General features: G+C 40.4%; 1 protein-coding gene across 8 annotated transcripts in view; it reads right to left on the bottom strand.

Moving 5' to 3' along the window:
• ARHGAP22 (Rho GTPase activating protein 22) overlaps positions 1 to 20,774 on the bottom strand; it is a 147,287-nt gene that overhangs the window by 114,562 nt on the left and 11,951 nt on the right. For 7 of the 8 annotated variants that reach the window (XM_052677713.1, XM_052677709.1, XM_052677708.1 and 4 more), the window contains one exon: positions 3,778 to 3,977. In XM_052677713.1, the coding sequence (XP_052533673.1) occupies positions 3,778 to 3,957 (180 nt within the window). In that variant the 5' untranslated portion in view covers positions 3,958 to 3,977. Of the gene's footprint in view, positions 1 to 3,777; positions 3,978 to 15,505; positions 15,675 to 20,774 lie in introns of those variants that run through there. The other variant, XM_052677712.1, reaches the window with a different exon arrangement.

Raw genomic sequence — 20,774 nt, 5'->3', positions numbered from 1 at the left:
TCTACATAACTCCTACTGTAGATACATAAAAGCAATACATTGCATCTTTTGCTATATTCTGGGCATCTTTACATAACAGAAGAGCTTCACTGTTGCAACACTCACCTGTTTTACAGCTATTTCCTATTTCCCTCTGATCCTGTGTGCTTCAAACTAATAAATGCAATCCACCTCTTCAAACACTCTGCTTTCTCGTTGCACTGTTGATATACCAGAACAGCAATAGCAGCATGTTGCAACACTGAAATGAAGGTCATTTCTTATGCCTGCACAGCGCTCAGAAATAACAAATCATTTGTTTCTGCGCTCTATCACATCGCAAATACAAAGTGTCAGGTCTTTGTAAGACCCTCTCAGCCAGATACAACAGGCACAAAAGGAATGAAGAATTAAATATGATGTATGAGTATGGTCATTTAGCCTCAGAAGAGGAACAATTATCAGTATATCCCCTCATTTAACAGAGAAGTTAATTTGGTACATCTGTTCTCAAACCCAACGGCAAAATTAACAATCCTAACTGTAAATAAGAGACTAAAATCAGCCACATTTCACAAAATAAAGATGGCTTAAATTTAAGTTTTCTCACCAGCTCCATACATGCTGATGCTTTGTGAAAGAGAAAAACTTCCAAGACATTTGTATGTTTATCAACCACCCTATTCCCCTGAAGTCGTGTAGGAGATATGCATTTGACATATTTCAAACAAGGATGAGTTGGTGTCACTCTGCCATGCAGAGTTTATTCAGCCTTATAGCTGACAATCTTCTGCACCAGTTCAAGGCCCGCAGAGATGTGAAACAAATCTAACTAGATTTGTTTTATAAAATGCTATGAACTGAACCAGGGAGAGGCCAAACCTCTTCATATCCAGCTGTGACCACAGACTCAGAGGGACTCACAGGTGTTATTTAGGGCTTTAATGACATTAGAGAGGCTTACATAATCATATACATATAAATACATCCACCTCCCTTTTACAGAAAAACCAGACCTGTGTTTTAGTAACAATGCTATGCAGAAAAGCTTGGAACATCAATGACTTCAGCAGTTACTTGTACAACACAAGCATATAGATTTTTGAAGTTTCTTGGAGGTACAATAGTAACTTGTCCAGATTAAGGCTTTCATATTCATAGAACTGTTAAAGAAGAGTAGAAACTGCTATTATGAACTTCAGGGGAGTTGAGATACATGTCAGATTGTCTACCACATGTAGGAAGATAAGGATCCCAACTCAACCATCAGGAGATAGAAGGAGCCATAAAAGTATCCCCCAGTTGCAGGAGCCAAGTACAAAGGACAATATATAGCATTAATGAACAGCTTCTGCCAGATAGGGAGGCTGGGCTCAGGAGCTCTTTGTTCTGCAGTAGATATCTCACACTTGCATACTCCTGCCTGTGCTCATCAACTGCAAAACCAGGAGATTGTGATGGTAGAGAGAAGGAAAAACACGAAAGCGTGAGGTTCCCAAGCATACCACTGACGTATCCAACTGGCCCACAGCAGAAACAATACAAGCCATATCATGATGAAGTGGATGGACCAGTATGGGAGAGATCCAACATGAGCTTCAGCCCTTGAGCTCTGCCAATAGTATGCCACAGTATCACTGCACCATGATGTTTCTGAGTCAGCAAAATTTAAGAAATAAGTCCACATTCACTCACACTCGCCTGTATTGAAACAAGTCAAAAATTTTTCCCCAGCCCGCTGACTAGTTTTTGCTGTTAGACACACACTCCAAGTCAAACAGCACAAAGCTTTGCCTAGATTCTTTCCCCTCACAATTTGCATAGAACAGCAATAACTCCCAGGCGTATATACAACACACTAAAACTCAGCCCACTCTCAAGTCCTGTATGCTGGCATATAACAAAACCCACACGCTTTACTCACACAGGCTAGCCCTAAGCAGCTGGCTCACCTTTTTCTGCTTAGCAATGAATTGAGAGATAACAAGTCTCAGCAAACTAAGCAAGGTTTTTCACTCTCACCTCAGCAATCTGGAGCTCTATAGCTCTTCCTGTCAAATTCTAGTCACACAGATGACTATATTAAGATTTGGAGGTCAGAACAGGATAATGAAAAAGCATCCATGTGAAAACTGTTTCAATAGAGAACTGGCTTAGGTGAATCAAAGCCATAGAAGGCTGAACAATTAAATGGTTTCTCATAAAATACATTTCATTCTCAAACTGAACTACAGGACAGTATTCACATTCATAGGCTTGCCAAAAGCTGGAATATTTAGAAGATTAATTTAAAACATTTATTGTACTGAGAGGTTTGCAACAATGCAGCCATTGTAAATTAGTGAACATTCAATTCCATTAAATTGGCATACTTTCCCATTTTCTGGATAAGGTTTAAGTTTGCAAAGCAATTGAATCCAGCCCATCTCTTCCCTGCAGATCAAAAACAAAAACTTGGAATGTAAGGCATTGCATCTATAGGAAAACAGATCATACATTCCAGTTCAGAGGACAGTGCAAAAACCTTCTAAGGAGGAGCATTTCACTCTTTCAATAGTCTTCTGTTAAACTCAGCACTCCCTTCAATGTTTGCTATTCCCATAGAAATTCAAACAAAGTTTACCAAGACTACGAAAGCAGTATCAGGTACAACAACAGTCAAGTTTTCTTGGTTAAATTATAAGCCTCTCCTCCCTAAGTCATCTTGGGCTGGCACATTTTGCCTGAAACATAAGTCATCGTTCATAAAACTTCTTTCACTAAGACCTGTGACTACACTACTGGCATGGACAACTGCAAAATTATTTCAAAAAGTTTTACAGAGCACCTTCCAGATCCCAAATCTCATTTCAACTGAACATAGAAGGAAAAGGTATCCCACACTAAGATCAAAGTTACTAAAGCACTAGACTTGGGAGATGCAGATTCGTTTTCCTACTCAAGATTTCTCATAAGAACATGAGAAAGTCATAGTCTCTGCATCTCAGTTTGCCCACGAGCAAATTCAGACTAACAGCATTAATTCAGTTCAAGGCAAGATTTGTTAAAAACAGATTGCACAGAACAGCATCAGAACAATCTATTTAAAATAATGTCAGCCATTTTCTGGAGAAATAAGCCTTGTTTCTGGCCCGCAGCTCCTGAAAACAGCTATCAGACAGCCTAGAACGACAGACAAAACACATTGAACAACGTGCTCTGTTCAGTCATGAAGAGTGCTCAAATATGATTAAGACAAGTTGTATGGGAGCAGCAGGAGACATACAGGAAACAAAAATAAGCTGAAGAGCAAGCAACTTTCAGTGGACAGAAAAATCCTCTACATTTTGCTTTTCATGAACAAACAGCAGCAGTTCAGAAGACTCCTTACTTCCAGAGAAGTTATGGAACCTCTTGACAATTAAAACTTGTATTATTATTATTATTATTACATACAGTCAGTAACAGGCTACCATTTATTATTGACTATTTTGAGTTGGTAACTGAAGTAAAAATAGCATATACATCAAATGGCACTGATATTACTGTGATGTCAGGCAATGAGTTTTCTGCAACTAGATTTCTTTATGAGGAAAGCCACAGAACTGACTGGAAACATAATTAAACCAGGGAACATGTTCTCCCAAGCTCTACTACTTGTCTGCATGTTAGCTAAGGCTCTTTGAAACATCTCTTCCTTTGAGTATTCACAGTGCTCACAGCAACTGAAGAGAGCTCTCAGTCTAAACAGCGACCTGTACAGAAGTCACAAGCAATATGCCCTACTGTTCTAAAATAGTAATTAAAAGATAGTTATACCTGAGGTTTAGTTTCCTCTTCGTCTTTATAATAGAAGAGTTGGTTTCCACGCAGCACAAACCACCGCTGCTGCCAGTTCTTCATAATGCTCCTCTGTTTCTTCAGCCAGCCACATTTCACCACACGTTCTTGAGGGCTAGGAGAGGAAGGTCTGGATGGAGGCCTAATCTGCTCACCCATCACCAAACTCTTTGATCGGGCTGAAAAAGAGTTTGCAAAGTAAAACAGTGAATTAAGGATAACAGACTGAAGCTAATCTGCTCCATGCCTTCTTAGGCAAGAACAGACCACTGTGTGCATTCTTCTTTCAACATATATTTACTTTCAAGGTGTATTTTGAAGTTCATGACAATGAAACAGAATAAATAACCTTTTGACACTACTCACCGTAGCAATCTAAGAGGCACAATAAATAACTCCACACCAAAGCTCACTGCTCACAGTACTCCTTTCTTCATAGAAAATCATCACTTCCCTCCAGCTCTACATCAGAACAACAGACTGGTCTCTCCAAAAGCAATATTTACCCAGTAAGGGTGACAGAAGAGAGGGGAAAAACAATATATTCTCATCCCATACACAGTTACTTACCAAAGTGGCTACGCAGTGAAAAGAGCTGCCACAAGAAATTAAGAACACAGAAGGACTTAGAAAATAATAGTCACATATAGATAACGTAGCTATCCAGAGTGATTAAAATCACCTCAGACTCCCAGTCTCTGACCTTAAAGCAGAAAAGCACAATGTAAATAAAAGAGTCAAAATAGAGTGAAAAGTAAATCTTAGGAAAGGATTCAGAAGAAGAAAAGCCTACTGCCCTTTCCCTCCTTTTTCATCCCATGTGCCTATATTAAAAATACTGAAGTTTGGGGCATATAAAGCTAGTGCATATTGATTATATATTGCAAGCCAGTCCTCTAGGATATATAAGTTATATGATCCCTTAAGTCTACTTCCTTTGGATTCATGAAGTATTTTATTGTAAGTTATTTATTATCCCAGGGCATTTCTCTTCATTACTACAAATGTGATCCTGTTCCCTTACATTGCCTACATACAGTGGATTTACAGCACAACTTACAACTCCCTAATACTTTCAAGAAAACTATAATAGGCTTTGTCTTGAGCCTCAGTTAAGGAAAAAAAAAAAATAATAAAAAATCAGGATTCAACCTATAACTGTTTCCCGCTTCAAGTTCTTTTCAGTCTCACTCTTAAGAAATGATTAAAAAGTTGAGATAAGAACTATTTAATAGTGTTATAGCTTTTTCAGATTATCTTTCCCTTATTTTGGTTTAAACAATTTGCTGAATTTAATCTGAACCCCTAGTTTCATGCTAGTGAAGTCTATCAGCAAACACAGTGTGCACTAAAGAAACCTAGTATTGCTCAATCACTACTTTTACACACCCAAAGCAAACAACCTCAATATAGAATTCACTTAAAATCATGCTATAATCTATCCAGGCTTATTCTCAAGATTTTCTCCCTGTAGTCTGAGCTCTAACAGGAAGAAGTCTTCATTCCAACAAAACACAAAGAACCTCTTGTCCTCCACAAAGCTGCCCAACATCTTCATGCCTTCCTAGATCTTTCTGGAAGCACAGTGCCCTCTAGAAGAAGATTACTAAATTACCACTGACAACTTTACCTCTTCTATCACCTCCAACACAAAGTTGTTTTGTATGCGTGCAGTAAGAAAAGAGACTTTTCAAACTTTTAAATATCTATTGCAGAGATATATATGGATTATCCTGAAGGAAAAACCTCTTCCTCTGCTCAGGCCACATTCTACAAGGACCCAGCTGTCATTTGCACCTATTGACAGTCCCAGACTCCTTTCCACATTCAAGTTACATACCTTATTCCAAGAATGTGCCTTTGAAATTGGAACTCTGTGTCTCAGACAACATCTTAGCTATTAACCTAACCAATTACTCTGATAATACAAAAAGGAAAACACTCCAGTATCTCAGTCACCTCTATTCTAACGCATGTAAGCAGACCAAGTCTGCGATTCCCAGCACCTTCCAATTTTTTTTATTTTTTTTTATTTTTTTTAAACTTGTGTAGTTAGACAAACTCTTTCCTTCCCTTCCCCCCCCAACAGAAGGTAATTTTTACTGGAAACTACCTTTATTTCATTATACACACACACACACACAGACAAATACCCAATAAAAAGATACCATCAAGCTTTGATACATCTCTCTTCTCTCATATACCCTTTGGCATTATTTTCCACAGCCTTCCCTAGTAGCATTTATTAAAGGGAAGAATTAATGCTTTCACAATCAGCCATATGGAGGACATATACCCTCATTTTTATTTTAAGCAGCATCACATATTAGTCAATTGCAATGGTTGTTAATTCTTCATGTTATCTTAGCTTTCCATTTCCTTAGAGCTTCTAATCGTGACTGTAATGGTTAATTTCATTATGGAAGTACTGAGCAATCTCATCTGTAAGTCAACAACATGGATCAGGGAGAAATTTGTGGAAGGATTTATAGCTAATAACCAGCATTGTTTTTATTGTGTGCTTCAGAGTACAATTGTATAGATGTCAAAAGAAAGTTTTCACAGGAGCATGCTCTGTCCATATTACTGGGATCAAAATATCTGCTCTGATAACCCGATCCAGTTCATCAAGTCTCTCATTCTTAATGGTGGATATGTATTCCTTGCACTCATCTATTTAACAGAATTACTGAATAGCAAAGCATAAAGAAGAAAACAAATCAATAACGCCGACTCACACTCAGCAAATACTCCGCATGCTCTGGAGTTTTAATTGAGTAAAGCTTTTTCAGTAACTCCAATTTAGAGTTACTTTTCACATTTTCACAAATTGATTATTGATTCAGCCACACAGAAAAGCTCTATACAGAAAATCAGCACAAAAAGAATTCAAGCACCCTCTGGAAAAGCTGCTTAGCATTTACTTAATACAGGGCAGCAGTACTGAAATGCCAACTGCAGGACATACCTGCTCAGATGCAGGGAAGTGAACAGTTACCACAGATCAAGATTACAACAGACCATGTATACCTATACCTCCACTGTTCCATCGCTGGTACCCACCAACAAGAAGCCAAGCATCTTTTAGGAATGACACATCATTAAATAGCAAGAATCAGAACTGAAAATTCTTGCACAACTGGAAGTGACACTGGCATATGGATGTTCTCATATCTAGATGAAATGGGAAGAAGGACTATGAGCAGAGACAGTCAGATAACAAACAACAGCAGCTGTGTCAATACTTGGGATACACCAAACAAGCTCCACATCCAAAATCCTACACTTGATTGTCATATCTTTAATATGAAACTCAAGGATTACCCCAAGGAGTGGATTGACCAAGTCAGAGACAAGATGCTGTTCCTTATGGAGACAGGAATCTTTATTCCCATCTCAACTTGGAGCTATTTAAGGCTACTTTTTGTCTGTTTCTTCCCATTAATAGAACACAATGGACTCTCTACAAAGAGTTCCTCTGCAATTCAGACCTGCATCTCAGCAATATGCAAATTAGTGCTTTCTCATGACCTCCACTGTCTACATCTTAAACATGCATCTAAGCAGAGATATCTTCCTCTGCTACAGTTCATTTTTATCCACATCATCCCCATTTCCTGAGCTCAATCCTGCCTAAAGCATTCAATAATCTCTTCTGCTCCCCTTTCCCTGCTCACAGCTCTGAACTCCTACTACAGATTTAAACAGCCAATGAGAACCTACTTAATCAGGAACATCAAAATCCATCAAATCAATGCAATTCAATACCAATTAAAGCTCTGGTTCTTTGAAGTTTCATAGGCAGCTAGACTATATCAGTACAGCCATTATAATCAATTCTGATTGACCACCTGTCCTCCAGCACAGACACTTAACTCTAGTGCTCTTTCATCCTAATGACAGTGACACCACATTATTTCTGATATAGTCTTTGTTTAAAATACTAGTCGTAAAAGGAAGAAAACTCATACTGTAGTTGTAGTCAATGTTGCCTGTTCATTAATGTACTGTTTGAATAAAAAGGATGCACTAGTGCCACGATATTGCATTTCCTTCCAAAGAAGCTGGGAAAAATTATTCCCTTCATATTTGTTTTCTGTCTCTAGCATACATCTGTGTTTGCATTTGATTGCAAAGATACCACAGCCAATCAGCACAAAAGAATCCAAGACATTTCCAAAACAATTTGAGAATTTATCATCTTAAAATACAACAAAAATTAAAGGCAGAATGCTTGATTAGGGATCAGACCTAGGCAACTAGAAAAAAAGTTTAAATAAACTGGCAATGACTTTTTTATTCCCTGAAGCCAAATAGAGTAGCAATCTGTACAGAACCATCAGGTTGCTACACAGCCAAGCATTCGCCCACATTTTGTGGCAAATATATTAAGTTTATATAGGACATATATTAAATTCAGACATAATACCCTAAAAGCAGAACATGACTAAGGCCAAGACAAGGTGCTATGTTATACCTCCTTTCTTCAATTTGTTGTGAAGCCTAACACAATCTCGCATCACCAAAACGGACTCCAAGAAAGATGGACTCAAACTACAGCCTGCACATACCTTGAACAAAACAAAGCCTGCCAAAGAGTGCCAGCTGCACAACAGACAGGCTGCAGTCAGGGTCTGGTGAGTAGACCCAATCACAAGGGCTCAGAGATCAGCCAGTATAAAACAGAGAGCCCGTACAACACAAACGTCAGCATCATAGTGGTGGAAAAATTAAGAACTGCATTACATCCACCTGGGACTGCAGCATCTCCCCAGACGTTCCCAGACATAACTGGCACAACTGAAAACCTCAGATAAAATAGAAAAGCTCAGACATCCTACTTTCCACAAATGCACTGTAAAATGTTTCATAGCACATACTTGGTTTGTTAAGTTATGTCAGCAGTAAGAATATGATAAAGAAACTCACTGTTCAGTAGCCCAACTTCTTTGATAACAGGGAGAGAGAAGGGAACTGCACGCGTACCAAGGAGTTATAAGAATCAGGTTGTATAAATTTTACATACCAGCAAATTTTAAAAGGTGCACATCCTGGCAGAACAGGAGGCGAGATTTCTCACTAGCTAGCAGGTTAGGACACCCACACAACACTGTGTACATAACACCATCAGGTACCGAAAACTGTGCAGAACCGCAATGCCATGAACTCAGGCTTCTTTCAAGGTTTACTAGCTCAGGCAGAACAACACTCAAATTTATATATATTATATTTATATAATAAATAATAATATATATTTATTATATTTATGTAGCTTCTCCAGAGCCAGAGTTAGCTCAGAGCTGATGCATGCATCTTCAATTCAGCAATTTCTTTGTCAAATGTGTTCCCATATTCCCACTTTCCACCTATATTACTGATTTATAGAACACTATCAGAATCCAATAAGGCAAGACACACACTAGCTTGATGGTAGTTACATGAAGGAATTAGTCTTGAGTAGCGTTCAAAATCACCATGACATTTCACCACCTTGCAAGTGGATATCTGTTTCCAAAGCATCTCATTAATCCAAAATATTTACTTACATAAACATCCCTATGAAGACAACCCATAAAATCTCTCTGTTGGCCCAGAAGTTGAGACTGAGGACAGAGGCATACACTCCACAGAACAGACAGTAGATGCTTTTGGTAACAGAGACCATTATTACAAACTAAGTTTTCAATGATGAGTCATTAAGTCTTAGCTGTTGCACCCATTTATTATTGCTCTTAGCATACATGGATTAGCAGCCCAGCCACATCTGTAAATAGCAAATAAGAATGCAAATAGGACATGTCAGTTAAGAGCTTGTACAGAGAAAACTCAGTACAAGGAAGAAAGACATAATCCACTTAGCACACTAACTGCTGCCCCTTCAGCCTTCAACAGATTATACAGTATTGAGAGTATAATGGTTAGGCTTTCCTTTCAATGCCTGCTGCCAATTATGCAGCAATATGTACTCTGTAAAAGAATGCACAAAAAAACAATACAACCATTAGAATTCACCTTTCACTCTCCCACTCTCCCAAGTTTTTCTTAGTTAACACTGGCATCCTTTCCCAGAAATAGGCGGATGAAGAAGTTTGGTGTAGTAAGACATTTAGCATAGACTTGGTCAAGCCAGTGACACAAGAAGCAATACTTTGTACTTCTCAGGCAAGGTTACAGAGCCAGAAGCTCCTGCTGTTAAGTCAACACCAGTCACTCACATAGCACTTACAAACTTCATTTTTTAAGTTCTGAAAGAGACTGGCTAGCTGGCCAGTTTGTTACAGATGTCAACCTATCTCAGTAGATGGAAGGGTCAGGTCAGCTTATCAGGAGAGATACAATGACTTTATTTCTTACCTTTTTTTCTGAAAAAAGCAAAGTGTAGGATATTTTTACCTCTTCTTCTTAGTAATCAATTAAACCCTGCAGTCGGTACATCAGAGCCCCAAATTCAACCTGCTGTGCCCTTTGTTATTGCAAGGATGAGTTATGGACCACTGATAGGCAGTTTAAGTACAGAAACCTGTTCCCAGCAAAACTCCATTTTAATGTTCAGGTCTGCACCATGCTGTGATAATTCCCAATAGAACCAGTACAGACTGTTCAGAGGACAAAAGAGCACAAAAGATTATATGCATTTGCTGAGTCACTTTTAAAGCATGCCCCTATTGTTAAAAGGCACTACAAGTCTATAGCAATGCCAAGCACAAGCTCTCTGCTCACAGGGAACTTTGGAAGCATCTCTTGAAAACCATTCATCATCTCCATCTGGTTAGCTATAACTGCCTACTTGACAAACTCTGTTTAACTCACATCCCACTGCTGGCAAAGCTCTGTAATTCCTTGGGCAAACATGCTGATCTGCAGCTCACTGTTTCCACCAGAGTGAAGTTTTACTCCCTTCTTTCTATACCCACACTCCTATTCCTTTTTATCCACCCACGTTACGTTTCTACACTTCACCAACAAGCTCAGGTCTTTCTATAGGAAAGTTACTCCCTGGAATGCCAGGAAGTGATCTCAGATTTTTCTCTCCCTACAATTTTAGTAAGACAAATCAGTCAGAGAAGGATGCCCCATCACTGAAAGCATTCAAGGCAAATCTGGATGTGGCTCTGAACAGCCTAGTCTAGTGGTTGGTAACCATGCCCACAGCACGGGGGCTGAAACTAGATAATCTTTAAGGTCCTTTTCAATCCAGGCCATTCTATGATTACAGAAGACTGTATAAATAGATTGTGTCCTCCCTACAACCAGTGAAAATAATGTGATGTCCAACTCTCACAACCTTGCACAGCTCACACTGCAATGTCCTGCCTACCCCACATCATCATGGCAGTGGCTACGCAGCACCAACTGAACATTACTGCACTATTAACCATACCTGGGCTGAAACCAGGGCATAAGGAAGGCACAGTGCAGGGCTAACTTGAAATATGGTAGATAATTTTAAGAATTTTGATTCACTGGCTGTCCTGTGACCGGCAAAAAAAAAAAAAAAAAAAAAAAAAAAATGCAGCTGTGCTTTTTATTTTAATAGAGCAATTTGAGAATATTTCAAGACTGCAAAAAAAAAAAATAAATCAATTTTCTGTATATTTGCAACTCCACTTTCATTCAACATAAATACATTTTTCTAAGTGTGCATAGAGTTGCAATCAGACATTCAGCTCAAAAATCTAATCATGTCTCTTCAACAGTCTTGTATAAAAGAAAGATATCCTCACTTCACAGTCACACCTTACGTCACTGCTTTTGGAAGCACGCACATTTGTGAACAACTACTGTCAAGGATGAAACACAGGAAAAGTAGAATTTCCTAAAAAGTTTCTGACGAGCACCTTAAGAACTCACTATGAATTGCAACCACTTCAATCAAACCAGACTAATGCATTAGTTTCACAAAAACAAGGTTTTACATTTTTATTTTTTTTTACTACTTTAATAAAAAGAAGTAAGTAACAAAATTTATTAAGTATATTATATACTCTACAAAGGCTATTCCAAGTGATGCCTCCATACCGTTTTGTCACTGCACAATAGATGGCAGCAGAGGGGCAGTCTGACAAAATGGCATCTGATATGCAAGCGCATGTGAAACAAAGGTGCAGAATTGAATTCCTCCACGTGGAAAAATGGCCCCTACTGACACTTGCCAAACATTTATGGAGACAGAACACTGAATTTGAGTACAGTGAGTGGTATGTTTTAGCACTCAACTGGTACAGGTTTTCACAAGCATGGCATGTAGACTCTTGTTCATAACAGGTGAAAATGCACAGCTAATGTGGTGACTACATGGAAAAATAATGTTCTCTATCTGACAATTTATTTGCTCTATCAAGCAGAGTTACTGTGCTCTTTGTATCTGTTTTGGTTTTCACAAAGCCAAACAGGAGGTACAACTTTCAGAGCAACTTACATACATGCAGCCCAAAATAATTCCTCTTCACTCAAGGTGGTCCAGGCAAGCCAAAAGGTTGAACACCCATGAGTGAAAGCCTCTGATAATCCTCCCAGTGAGTATGGCTTTAAGACTTTAAAAGCTTGTAGCAGACTGAGCTGCTAACGAAAGGATCTCATCATAACACCCATATTTTAGCAAAAACCATACCACAAACTTGTCCAGCACCAAGCACTGTGGAATCAAGGCTGTAGCTCCTCAGCACTACAGATACAGCACACAGCTCTGCTGCAGCATAACAGCTCAAGCTATACATATACTCCTCATTCACTTGTGTTTATTACATATTTGCTACCTGTGACACACAAAGCACGTGGTCAATATTATTGAGATACCACAGTAGGTGCCACCATGGCTGTTACCCTAACCAACTAGAATTATTTGTCTGTCACACTCTGTAAGACTCTCCCAAAATTATTTGGAACTGAAAAATACTAAGAGATATTTGTAGAGATACAAAACACTTCATGAGGACTTCTTTGTTGACAACTGGCAGTAACACTGAAATAACAACATTGCCCAGCCACTTTCAGTAGTAAAGCCTCCCAAGATTCCTCCATAACTTTATATTTCTCATTTATCTCACCTCCACATTGAGTAAGTAATAATCCCTAAACAGTTCTTAGGGAATTATACCAACAGTGCAGTGTACCTGTTTCAACACTCATTGCACAAACAGTGTCTATTTCCCTCTCTGTACAACTCAGTGGCTTGACTTAGTGACAAGTTTACTGATTTTGGGGACAATAATAGAAATCTAGCAATTCTTACTACCACATCTCACTCTGGGCATAAGTACCTCACTCAAATTATTCAGCTGTGTCTATAACAAGATATCACTAGTGTCATAGAATGGCCTGAGTTAAAAAGGACAATAATGATCATCTAGTTTCAACCCCCTGCTACGTGCAGGGTCACCAACCACCAGACCAGGCTGCCCAAAGTCAAATCCAGCCTGGCCTTGAATGCCTCCAAGGATGGGGCATCCACAACCTCCTTGGGGAACCTGTTCCAGTGCATCATCACCGTCAGTGTGAAAAACTTCCTCCTAATATCTTATCTAAACCTGGCCTGTCTCAGTTCAAAACCATTCCCCTTTGTCCTATCACTATGCACCCTTGTGAACAGCCATTCCCCCTGCTGCTTATGTGCTCCCTTCAAGTATTGGAAGACCACAATGAAGTCTTCCCAGAGCCTCCTCTTCTCCGAGTCCAACAATCTCAGTTCCCTCAACCTTTTCTGAAATGAGAGGTGCTCCAGCCCTCTGATCATCTTAGTGGCCCTCCTCTGGACCCACTCCAAGAGCTACACGTCCTTCCAGGCCTGGGGCCCCCAGTACAGGACACAGTACTTCAGATGGGGCCTCACAAGAGCTGAGTAGAGGGGGACAATCACCTCCCTCCTCTTTCTGGCCACCCCTTTTTGAATGCAGCCCAGAACACAATTGGCCTTCTGGGCTGCAAGCTCATACTGCTGGCTTATGCCCAGCTTCTTGTCTACCAGGATCACCAAGACCTTCTCTGCAGGGCTGCTCCAGATCTTCCCCCAGTTTGTATAAATACCTGGGATTGCCCTGACCCAAGTGCAGCACCTGCACTTGGCCTTACTGAACCCCATTAGGTTTTCATGGGCCCACTTCTCCAGCCTGTCCTGGTACCCTTGGATGGCTTCCCTTCCTATTCCTAATTAGGGTAAAGGTGGTTCCTACTAAACTGGAAGTCCACAAGGGGTATGCATTCAGGTATGAAATCCTTTACCTACAGTTCTCCCAAAGTCATCATGATAGATCCCATCTTTGCCTCTGTAGCATTATCAGTTCACCTTAGAACCACTGTATGAAGCTTCCTTGACATTTAGCCTATACAACATAGATTTGTTGGTTTTTTTGTTGTTATGAACTTCAATACAAAAAGACAATTATCTGACTGAAGCACAAATAACTTTAATCACATGCACTAAGAGAAAAAATGCTCCAAGGAACTTTTTTTCACCTCCAAAGAATAGCTCTCACCTCCTCTCTTTAGCTCTTTATTAAGGTCAATTTACTCTTTTGGTCACACAGAGAAGCAGTCACACAGTGGAAGGAATGCACATTAGAAAAGACACTTTGCATTAGCTTTCCTCCTCCATATTAGTTTTAAAAAACTTGAACACATGCAGACCTAGGCAAGGATCCTTTCCTCCTCCCGCTTACCAGATGGCTCTTACTGTAGACTTGTTAAGGGGTTTCCCCACCACCAGAGTGTGGGAGGACCTACATCACTGCCTCAAATTACCTTTGCCTAACATACAGAACTGAAAAAAGCAAGTACTGTTTGTACTACCATGCTTGCCTTGTAGTTACCATGAGGCCTTGCAATTAAGAAATACATTTACATAAGCACTGGAAGTAGCAGGTGACAGCCCTCTCAGGAGGGAGGTACTAGCTTTTCTTTAATGCTTCTAAGTGTGCTCTTTGCCACACTGCACTCACCCAACAGATGTTTTACAACTAATTTAGGATATGACTTTTTCAGTTTTAATATTTAATTTCCGCCTCACATTGTCTCCCCTCAGCAGCATCCCTTTCTTTACAAGGCAAAACCATGGTTCATTGTTTCAAATTCAGACCACCTGTGCCTAATAAGCCTGAAGAATTTCAAGGTGTTTCCTGAGAAGAACGGTCTCCTGCTTGAGCCTTCAGGCCAGGACAGAAAGCTTTAGCTGTAGCACTTCAGGTCACACTGTGAACCCCATATGGAAAGAGATGCGCACCTCAACACAGGGATTACCTCTTTGAACACCCTGAGTCCTTCTTAATAAAACATGACACTGAGTAGTAGCAGGTAGCTAAATATCCCTCTGGAGTTAAACCACAAACCTGTATGTGCATATCATCACTGAACCAGATATAAATGCAGCAGAGACACAGGTCTCCCAAGTTAAACGCCCCAAGCTCTACTCTCCAGCTTGGGCCTAATCCTTCCTCTGCCCCTGTGGCACCCACAAGCTGTTGCTGAGCATCACACCAGGCTCCAACCCCGATGCACCCCACAGCAGCCCCAGTACTATTTTCTCAGTATTTTAAGCTCAACTCAGAAACATCACCTCACATTTCTCCAAAACAGAGAAAGCCCAGATCCACACCACAGGCAGAACTGACTCCCACAACATCTCACAGAGTCCTTCCTGCAAAAGCTTACAAAACATGGATCACGAATGAAATCCCATTTCCCAGCACTTCATGCCAGCCCTTCACCCACATACCTCTCTGGAGTACAGCTCCCAAAACTACCTCTCCTGTCCCAAAAGACTGCTCTTTTAAGGAAGAGCTGCAGCATGCCTCCTCCTTGCAGCCAGGCTTCTCCTATAATGGTGGCTCTCCCACACCAGCTGCAGCTGGTCACAGTGATTGCAGGAAGGTGTGCTCCCAGCTGTGTTGGTGGGCTCTCAGGAGCTAAGGGAAGCATTTGGGGGAGTTCAGAGCTTCAGGGCTGATTACTTTGGTTGCAGGAGTTGCTGGGTGTTATCACTTGTTTGGTAAGCTGGTAAGCTGGAGGTGCCGAGGCGCTGGCCTCCCACACGCTTGGGATAGCTGTATGCAACATCAGCTCAAAGCAGAGCTGCTGAGTGGGGCTGTGGAGAACTCTGAGCTCCTCTTTGCAAAGCTGAGAGGCTGCAGCTGTGAAACTGTGGTTTGGTGAAGGGGACTACAAGTGCAGCAGTTCTCCTTTTCTGCCTTTCACTGGTCAGGGAAACAAGAGCTCTCTGCACAGCATGATTTTGAAGAGGGCACAGCCTGAAGAGCCTGCACCTGGCAGTCCCTGAGGCCTAGGGCTTGCTCAGCACTATGGCTCTGGCACCTGTGTAGAGAAATCACTAACATGGCAGGAGCTGAGGGGCTAGATATCTCCAGTTCTGCATGTACACCAGAAGAAAATAGAAATACTACACTGAACTGCTGTGCACAGGATAGCAGGATTGCCTTCTCTTTGTGGAGAACTCAGAGGAAAGCTAGAAGCTGGAGGGTTGGTACCTCAGCAAACAGAATCCAGAGTGCACTTGAGACTGTTCAGCTGCTTCCGGGCCCTTATGAAATATATTTACTTCACTGTTCCTTTTATCTCTGCCATATTTTAGTTCATAAACTGAGTTTCAAGCTTTTTTTTTTTGTTGTTCCTTTTTGTTGAAATCTCCTTTAACCACTTTCTGTCATTCCCTTGTTGGGTCTCTCCTCATCTTCGCTCACTGTACAGACTGTCCTGCTATTTGTGCCTGCTACTGGGACTATGTTGTTGATAGTTAGATAAAGTCTAACCTCTTTAACCCAAAGCATGTCAGTGATATTGAAGGACTACTAACTGGCTAGGCCAAGTATGATTTTGGATAGGCACCATCTTCTGACAGAAACAGACATAATTACTTTCAGTGTACTAAAAATGCCCTTGTCATTTTTCCATGAGTGTTAAAGATCATCAAAATTTATTCTTAAGCCTGACAAATCAATGCTAGATTAGAACTTCTGAAAGCCTTCTGCTGTGATTACAACAGCCTTGAAGAAGTGATTAATAATTTAATTTCCTTTAGACAAGAAATTTCTAAAGGTATGACCCCAACCACTCCAAGTTTCTAGTACAGAGAAAGTTCCTGCAGGCAAACCCAATTTTATACCAGTATGTTAATTCTATTAACCTGTTGCCCTCCATCTGCTCAAGAAGTAATGCTGCAAGTTTGCATTCAGACATCTAAGCCCTTCTTAGCTGGTGAGTTCTTATGGCATTAGATGTGTTTGGATGACAGAAAATGTCCAGTGAAAAGCTGCTGAATAAGAAAGGATTCCTTAAAATCCTTTCGCATTCCTTAAAAAATTCCTTAAAGATTCCTTTAAAAATTCCTTATTTTTTCCACAGTACACTAAACTTTGGGAAGTTGAAACAAGCCCCAGTTCTGCTTTTAACTTTCTTTAGTTCAAAGTGTAAATTTTTATGTGTGTAATGTATCATGTGTAAAGGTAAATCCATTATGAATTGTGAAGTTTTAAGATATAGCTGTGAAGTTGTTGCCACTTAAGTAATGGAATGACGTAAAATAGATTGTCGGAGTCAAATGTGTTTTGACACACCTTTCTGCTTTCAAATCTGTCTGGATTCAGCCAACCAGCTCCAAAATTATTAGGATGGAAATTGACAGACAGATCATACAATCATGCATCCTTACTGCCATAAAAAAAGCTGTTAAAGTGTAGGGTTATTCATGCTCCTGTAATCAAAAACACCTCACTTCCATTAAAAATAGGACACCATTGCAAAATCACTGAATATTCAAAGCTACCAGTCCTCACTGCAGACACATGAAGCTTACTTTGTACACATGCACACTCCCAAAGGGGTGTAATAATACTTAACCCTCTAAAGTTCCTCCTGGCAAGATTACTTACATCACTATTAGAAATGTTTTATGTATGCTAAAGCCCACTTTCCATTAAAATTGGATTATGATGAGTTTGAGAGAAGGAAAAAAGAATGAGAGAATACCGTTCTACTACAGGAATGTTGGAGGACATCTGAAGAAAAAAAGTCTGCCCACAGCAGGCTAGCTAGCCAAGATGTGCCCCATCATCTTTTCTAGTCTTAATAGATGCATGAATGTGCAGCCAAACAGAGATATTAAATCAGAAGTGCAGACAATTCCATCATGTCAGGCACTCACGAGAACAAAGTCCCAGTGAGAAGGGGTTTATTCTTTGTGCCTATACAGCTGTGACAGCCTGTGCTGAAAACAGGAATAATGCAAGGAACCTATCACGTCAGCAGGATAACCTTCTTGTTATAGAGGGCAACCCCGTAACACCTGTTGAAGAACAAATGCGCAAGCTTGTTGTGAAGTCTGGCTTTTAAATGGACATTTCTTTGTCCATTTAAATGCAACTCTCAGTTATAACATATTAAGAATTTCCAAGCCAACAAGCAAATGCTTTGCTTCATTTTTTTCCGAATTGTAAGGAGAAATGAAAAAAAAAAGAAAAAAAAAAAAAGCATTTCTTGAGACAGAAGGAGTCTGAAAGCTGCTTTTCATGCTCTTGCACACTTAAAAGTTCCCTTGCCTCTGGAAGACAGCATTTCTGTGGAGCATCATGGTAAGTGACAGGAAAGAATGTGAAGATAAGAGATTTTTCTACTGCAGTCACTTCTTTCACAATCTTGGACTCAGTCAACTGCTGTACATAAGCCACTGTATATGAAAAAATAATGCGAAAGCCATTCAGGTCTAACCAGGATGAATGCTTTTGCAGAAGGCTCATTTAGGCACATTAAGATTTTCAGTCTGTGAGATTTTATGCCTTTCTAGGCCTTATGAAAACAATCTACCCCTTGAATGCATGCGTCTGAGTTATAGATGCTGATGGAACGGCAAGCTCCACATTATACTGACAGTTACCTCTAGTAAAGCAAATTACCTTTGTTCTCTATTGCACCTTTTGGCGATATTAAGATCTACATCCCAGATGTCAGGCTGAAGTCCAGACTCAACACTTTGAAAAGACTTTGTCCTTAAACCCAGGACCTACTTGCATAGATGCAGGGAACCCAAAGCAAACGCAGACGTGGCTGCTTTAGCAATTCAAGCACAATAAATTTACCAAATGCATCTCTACGTTCAGTTAATTTTTGACACCCACCACACCCAAGTGAACCCACAGTTTGTATCCAGAGCATCCTTCCCTTCCCATTCCCTTCTCTTTATTCTGTCTGCCTGCAGAAATCACACTGCCTCCCTTACAAGACTTTGTCCTCACTGGCAGAGCTAACAGCTTGCCTCTAATTTGCAGTAAGCAAAGCTCAAGCGGCATCTTGCAGATCTCCAGACCTTGCTGATGCATACTGCCAGCAAAAGATGCTCACAGCCCCTTTCAGTACTTTATTTACCCACCCTTTGCTACGTGAATATTCATTAACAATCCCAACCAAGAGTCCAGGGAGTGTTAACTACCATTTTACATTCACATCTGTCTTGCAAGATGGAACACTTACCTTCAAGAGTAATTTAGCATCTTCAGCACTCTTTATTCACAGCTCCTGTGAATAAGAGCTATGGAAAAGCCTTGCAGGACCAGGCCCTGCTTGGTAAGCACTGAAATAGCTTGCCAATGCTTCACCAAGGCATTGTAGAAGTAGGAAAATTCCTTAAGTTTCAAAAGGTGTCAAGACAACTCTTCCTGTGAGTTGTAAATTCATTTAGAAATAAACTTACCACTGCACAATTAATGAACTAAACATATATTGCTATAAGTTGAAATTGAATCACAAAGGCACACTACAGTTTGTCCCCTGAGCATCAGTAATCCACAGCAATTTAGGATACCTGCCCCATAAACAGGCTACAATATATATTTTTTCTTCTTGATGAATTAAAGAATGTGAAAGCACAGCACATAGTTTTGAAAGTTTGTGTACCCTGTCCTGCCAGAGTTCCTGTACCGTTTTAGTCTCATGAGCTAGCAATTGCCTCACCACAATATTAATAACACAGGAATGCTAGATAGATATTAAATACGTTGAAGACTGGAAGATGATGCACATCTTCGAAGGGAAATGGCAAAGTGGCAGCACCTACAAAAGATCTGCTGAACTTATAGAAAATCATGCAGCTTAAATAGAAGTACATATGAATTCATTGTGAGTGAGACTGTACATATACAATCCAGATGGCAGGAAGCCATCTAAGATACTGCTATTTAATAGGCTGTCGGTAATTAAGGAGTAATCAGAGTGAAACATCACTTTTACACACATGGCCTGATGTGATATTCTGCTGAAAGAATCTGTTTCAGAACCACAGTAGCTGGAACCACTGGCACTTTACTATTTTATTACACTGACATGGCTGAAGAAAAACCAAATCCTACTCTTCTGACTGTATCTGCTTTAGCTCTGAAATTACATTAATCTGGTTCTGTTTCTGATGGGCAGGAAGATATCCTCCTGAGACTGCCATTAGGCTGTGAACAGCAATGATACTCAACAAATGCCATGTCAAGTGAGGAGCTGGTGCTGCAGCAGGAAATCACACAGTACTCAGTACTTCCCCTGCCACAGCATCACCTCCAGGAGAGCCAGCATAGAGGCACTGATTGTGCCCAGCTCTACCTGGTCACTTTACAAATACCACACTACATCTTACAGGTATGAATGATTGCTTTAAGCAGCTGCAGCAAACCCAGGGCAGGTTTTCCTTCCTTCCTTTGTTTTTGCCAGCAGCTCGCACTGATCTACTTTCCCCACCTTCTGCTTCCTGCCCTATAGGAATTGAACAAACTGCTTCTCCAACATGCCGCAGGTGAACTTGTCACACCTGTCTCCAACCTCTATCAAGAATTTCAGCATTAGGAACACAACATCGACAATAACCACGGGTGTACGAAGACTCCATCAAGTCCCACAATGGAATTCAATTTTTGAATTACCCCTGCTGTGCTGCCCTGACATTGCAGACAGCTCCGGCGGACAGGTCCCTCCCCTCTTACCCTTTATTTCCC

This window comes from Tympanuchus pallidicinctus, unplaced genomic scaffold (assembly GCF_026119805.1).
Source record: "Tympanuchus pallidicinctus isolate F22 unplaced genomic scaffold, pur_lepc_1.0 scaffold16, whole genome shotgun sequence".
In the NCBI taxonomy this organism is placed as follows: domain Eukaryota; kingdom Metazoa; phylum Chordata; class Aves; order Galliformes; family Phasianidae; genus Tympanuchus; species Tympanuchus pallidicinctus.
The sequence above is the reverse complement of the archived record's forward strand: the minus strand, read 5'-3'. Positions and strand labels throughout refer to the sequence as shown.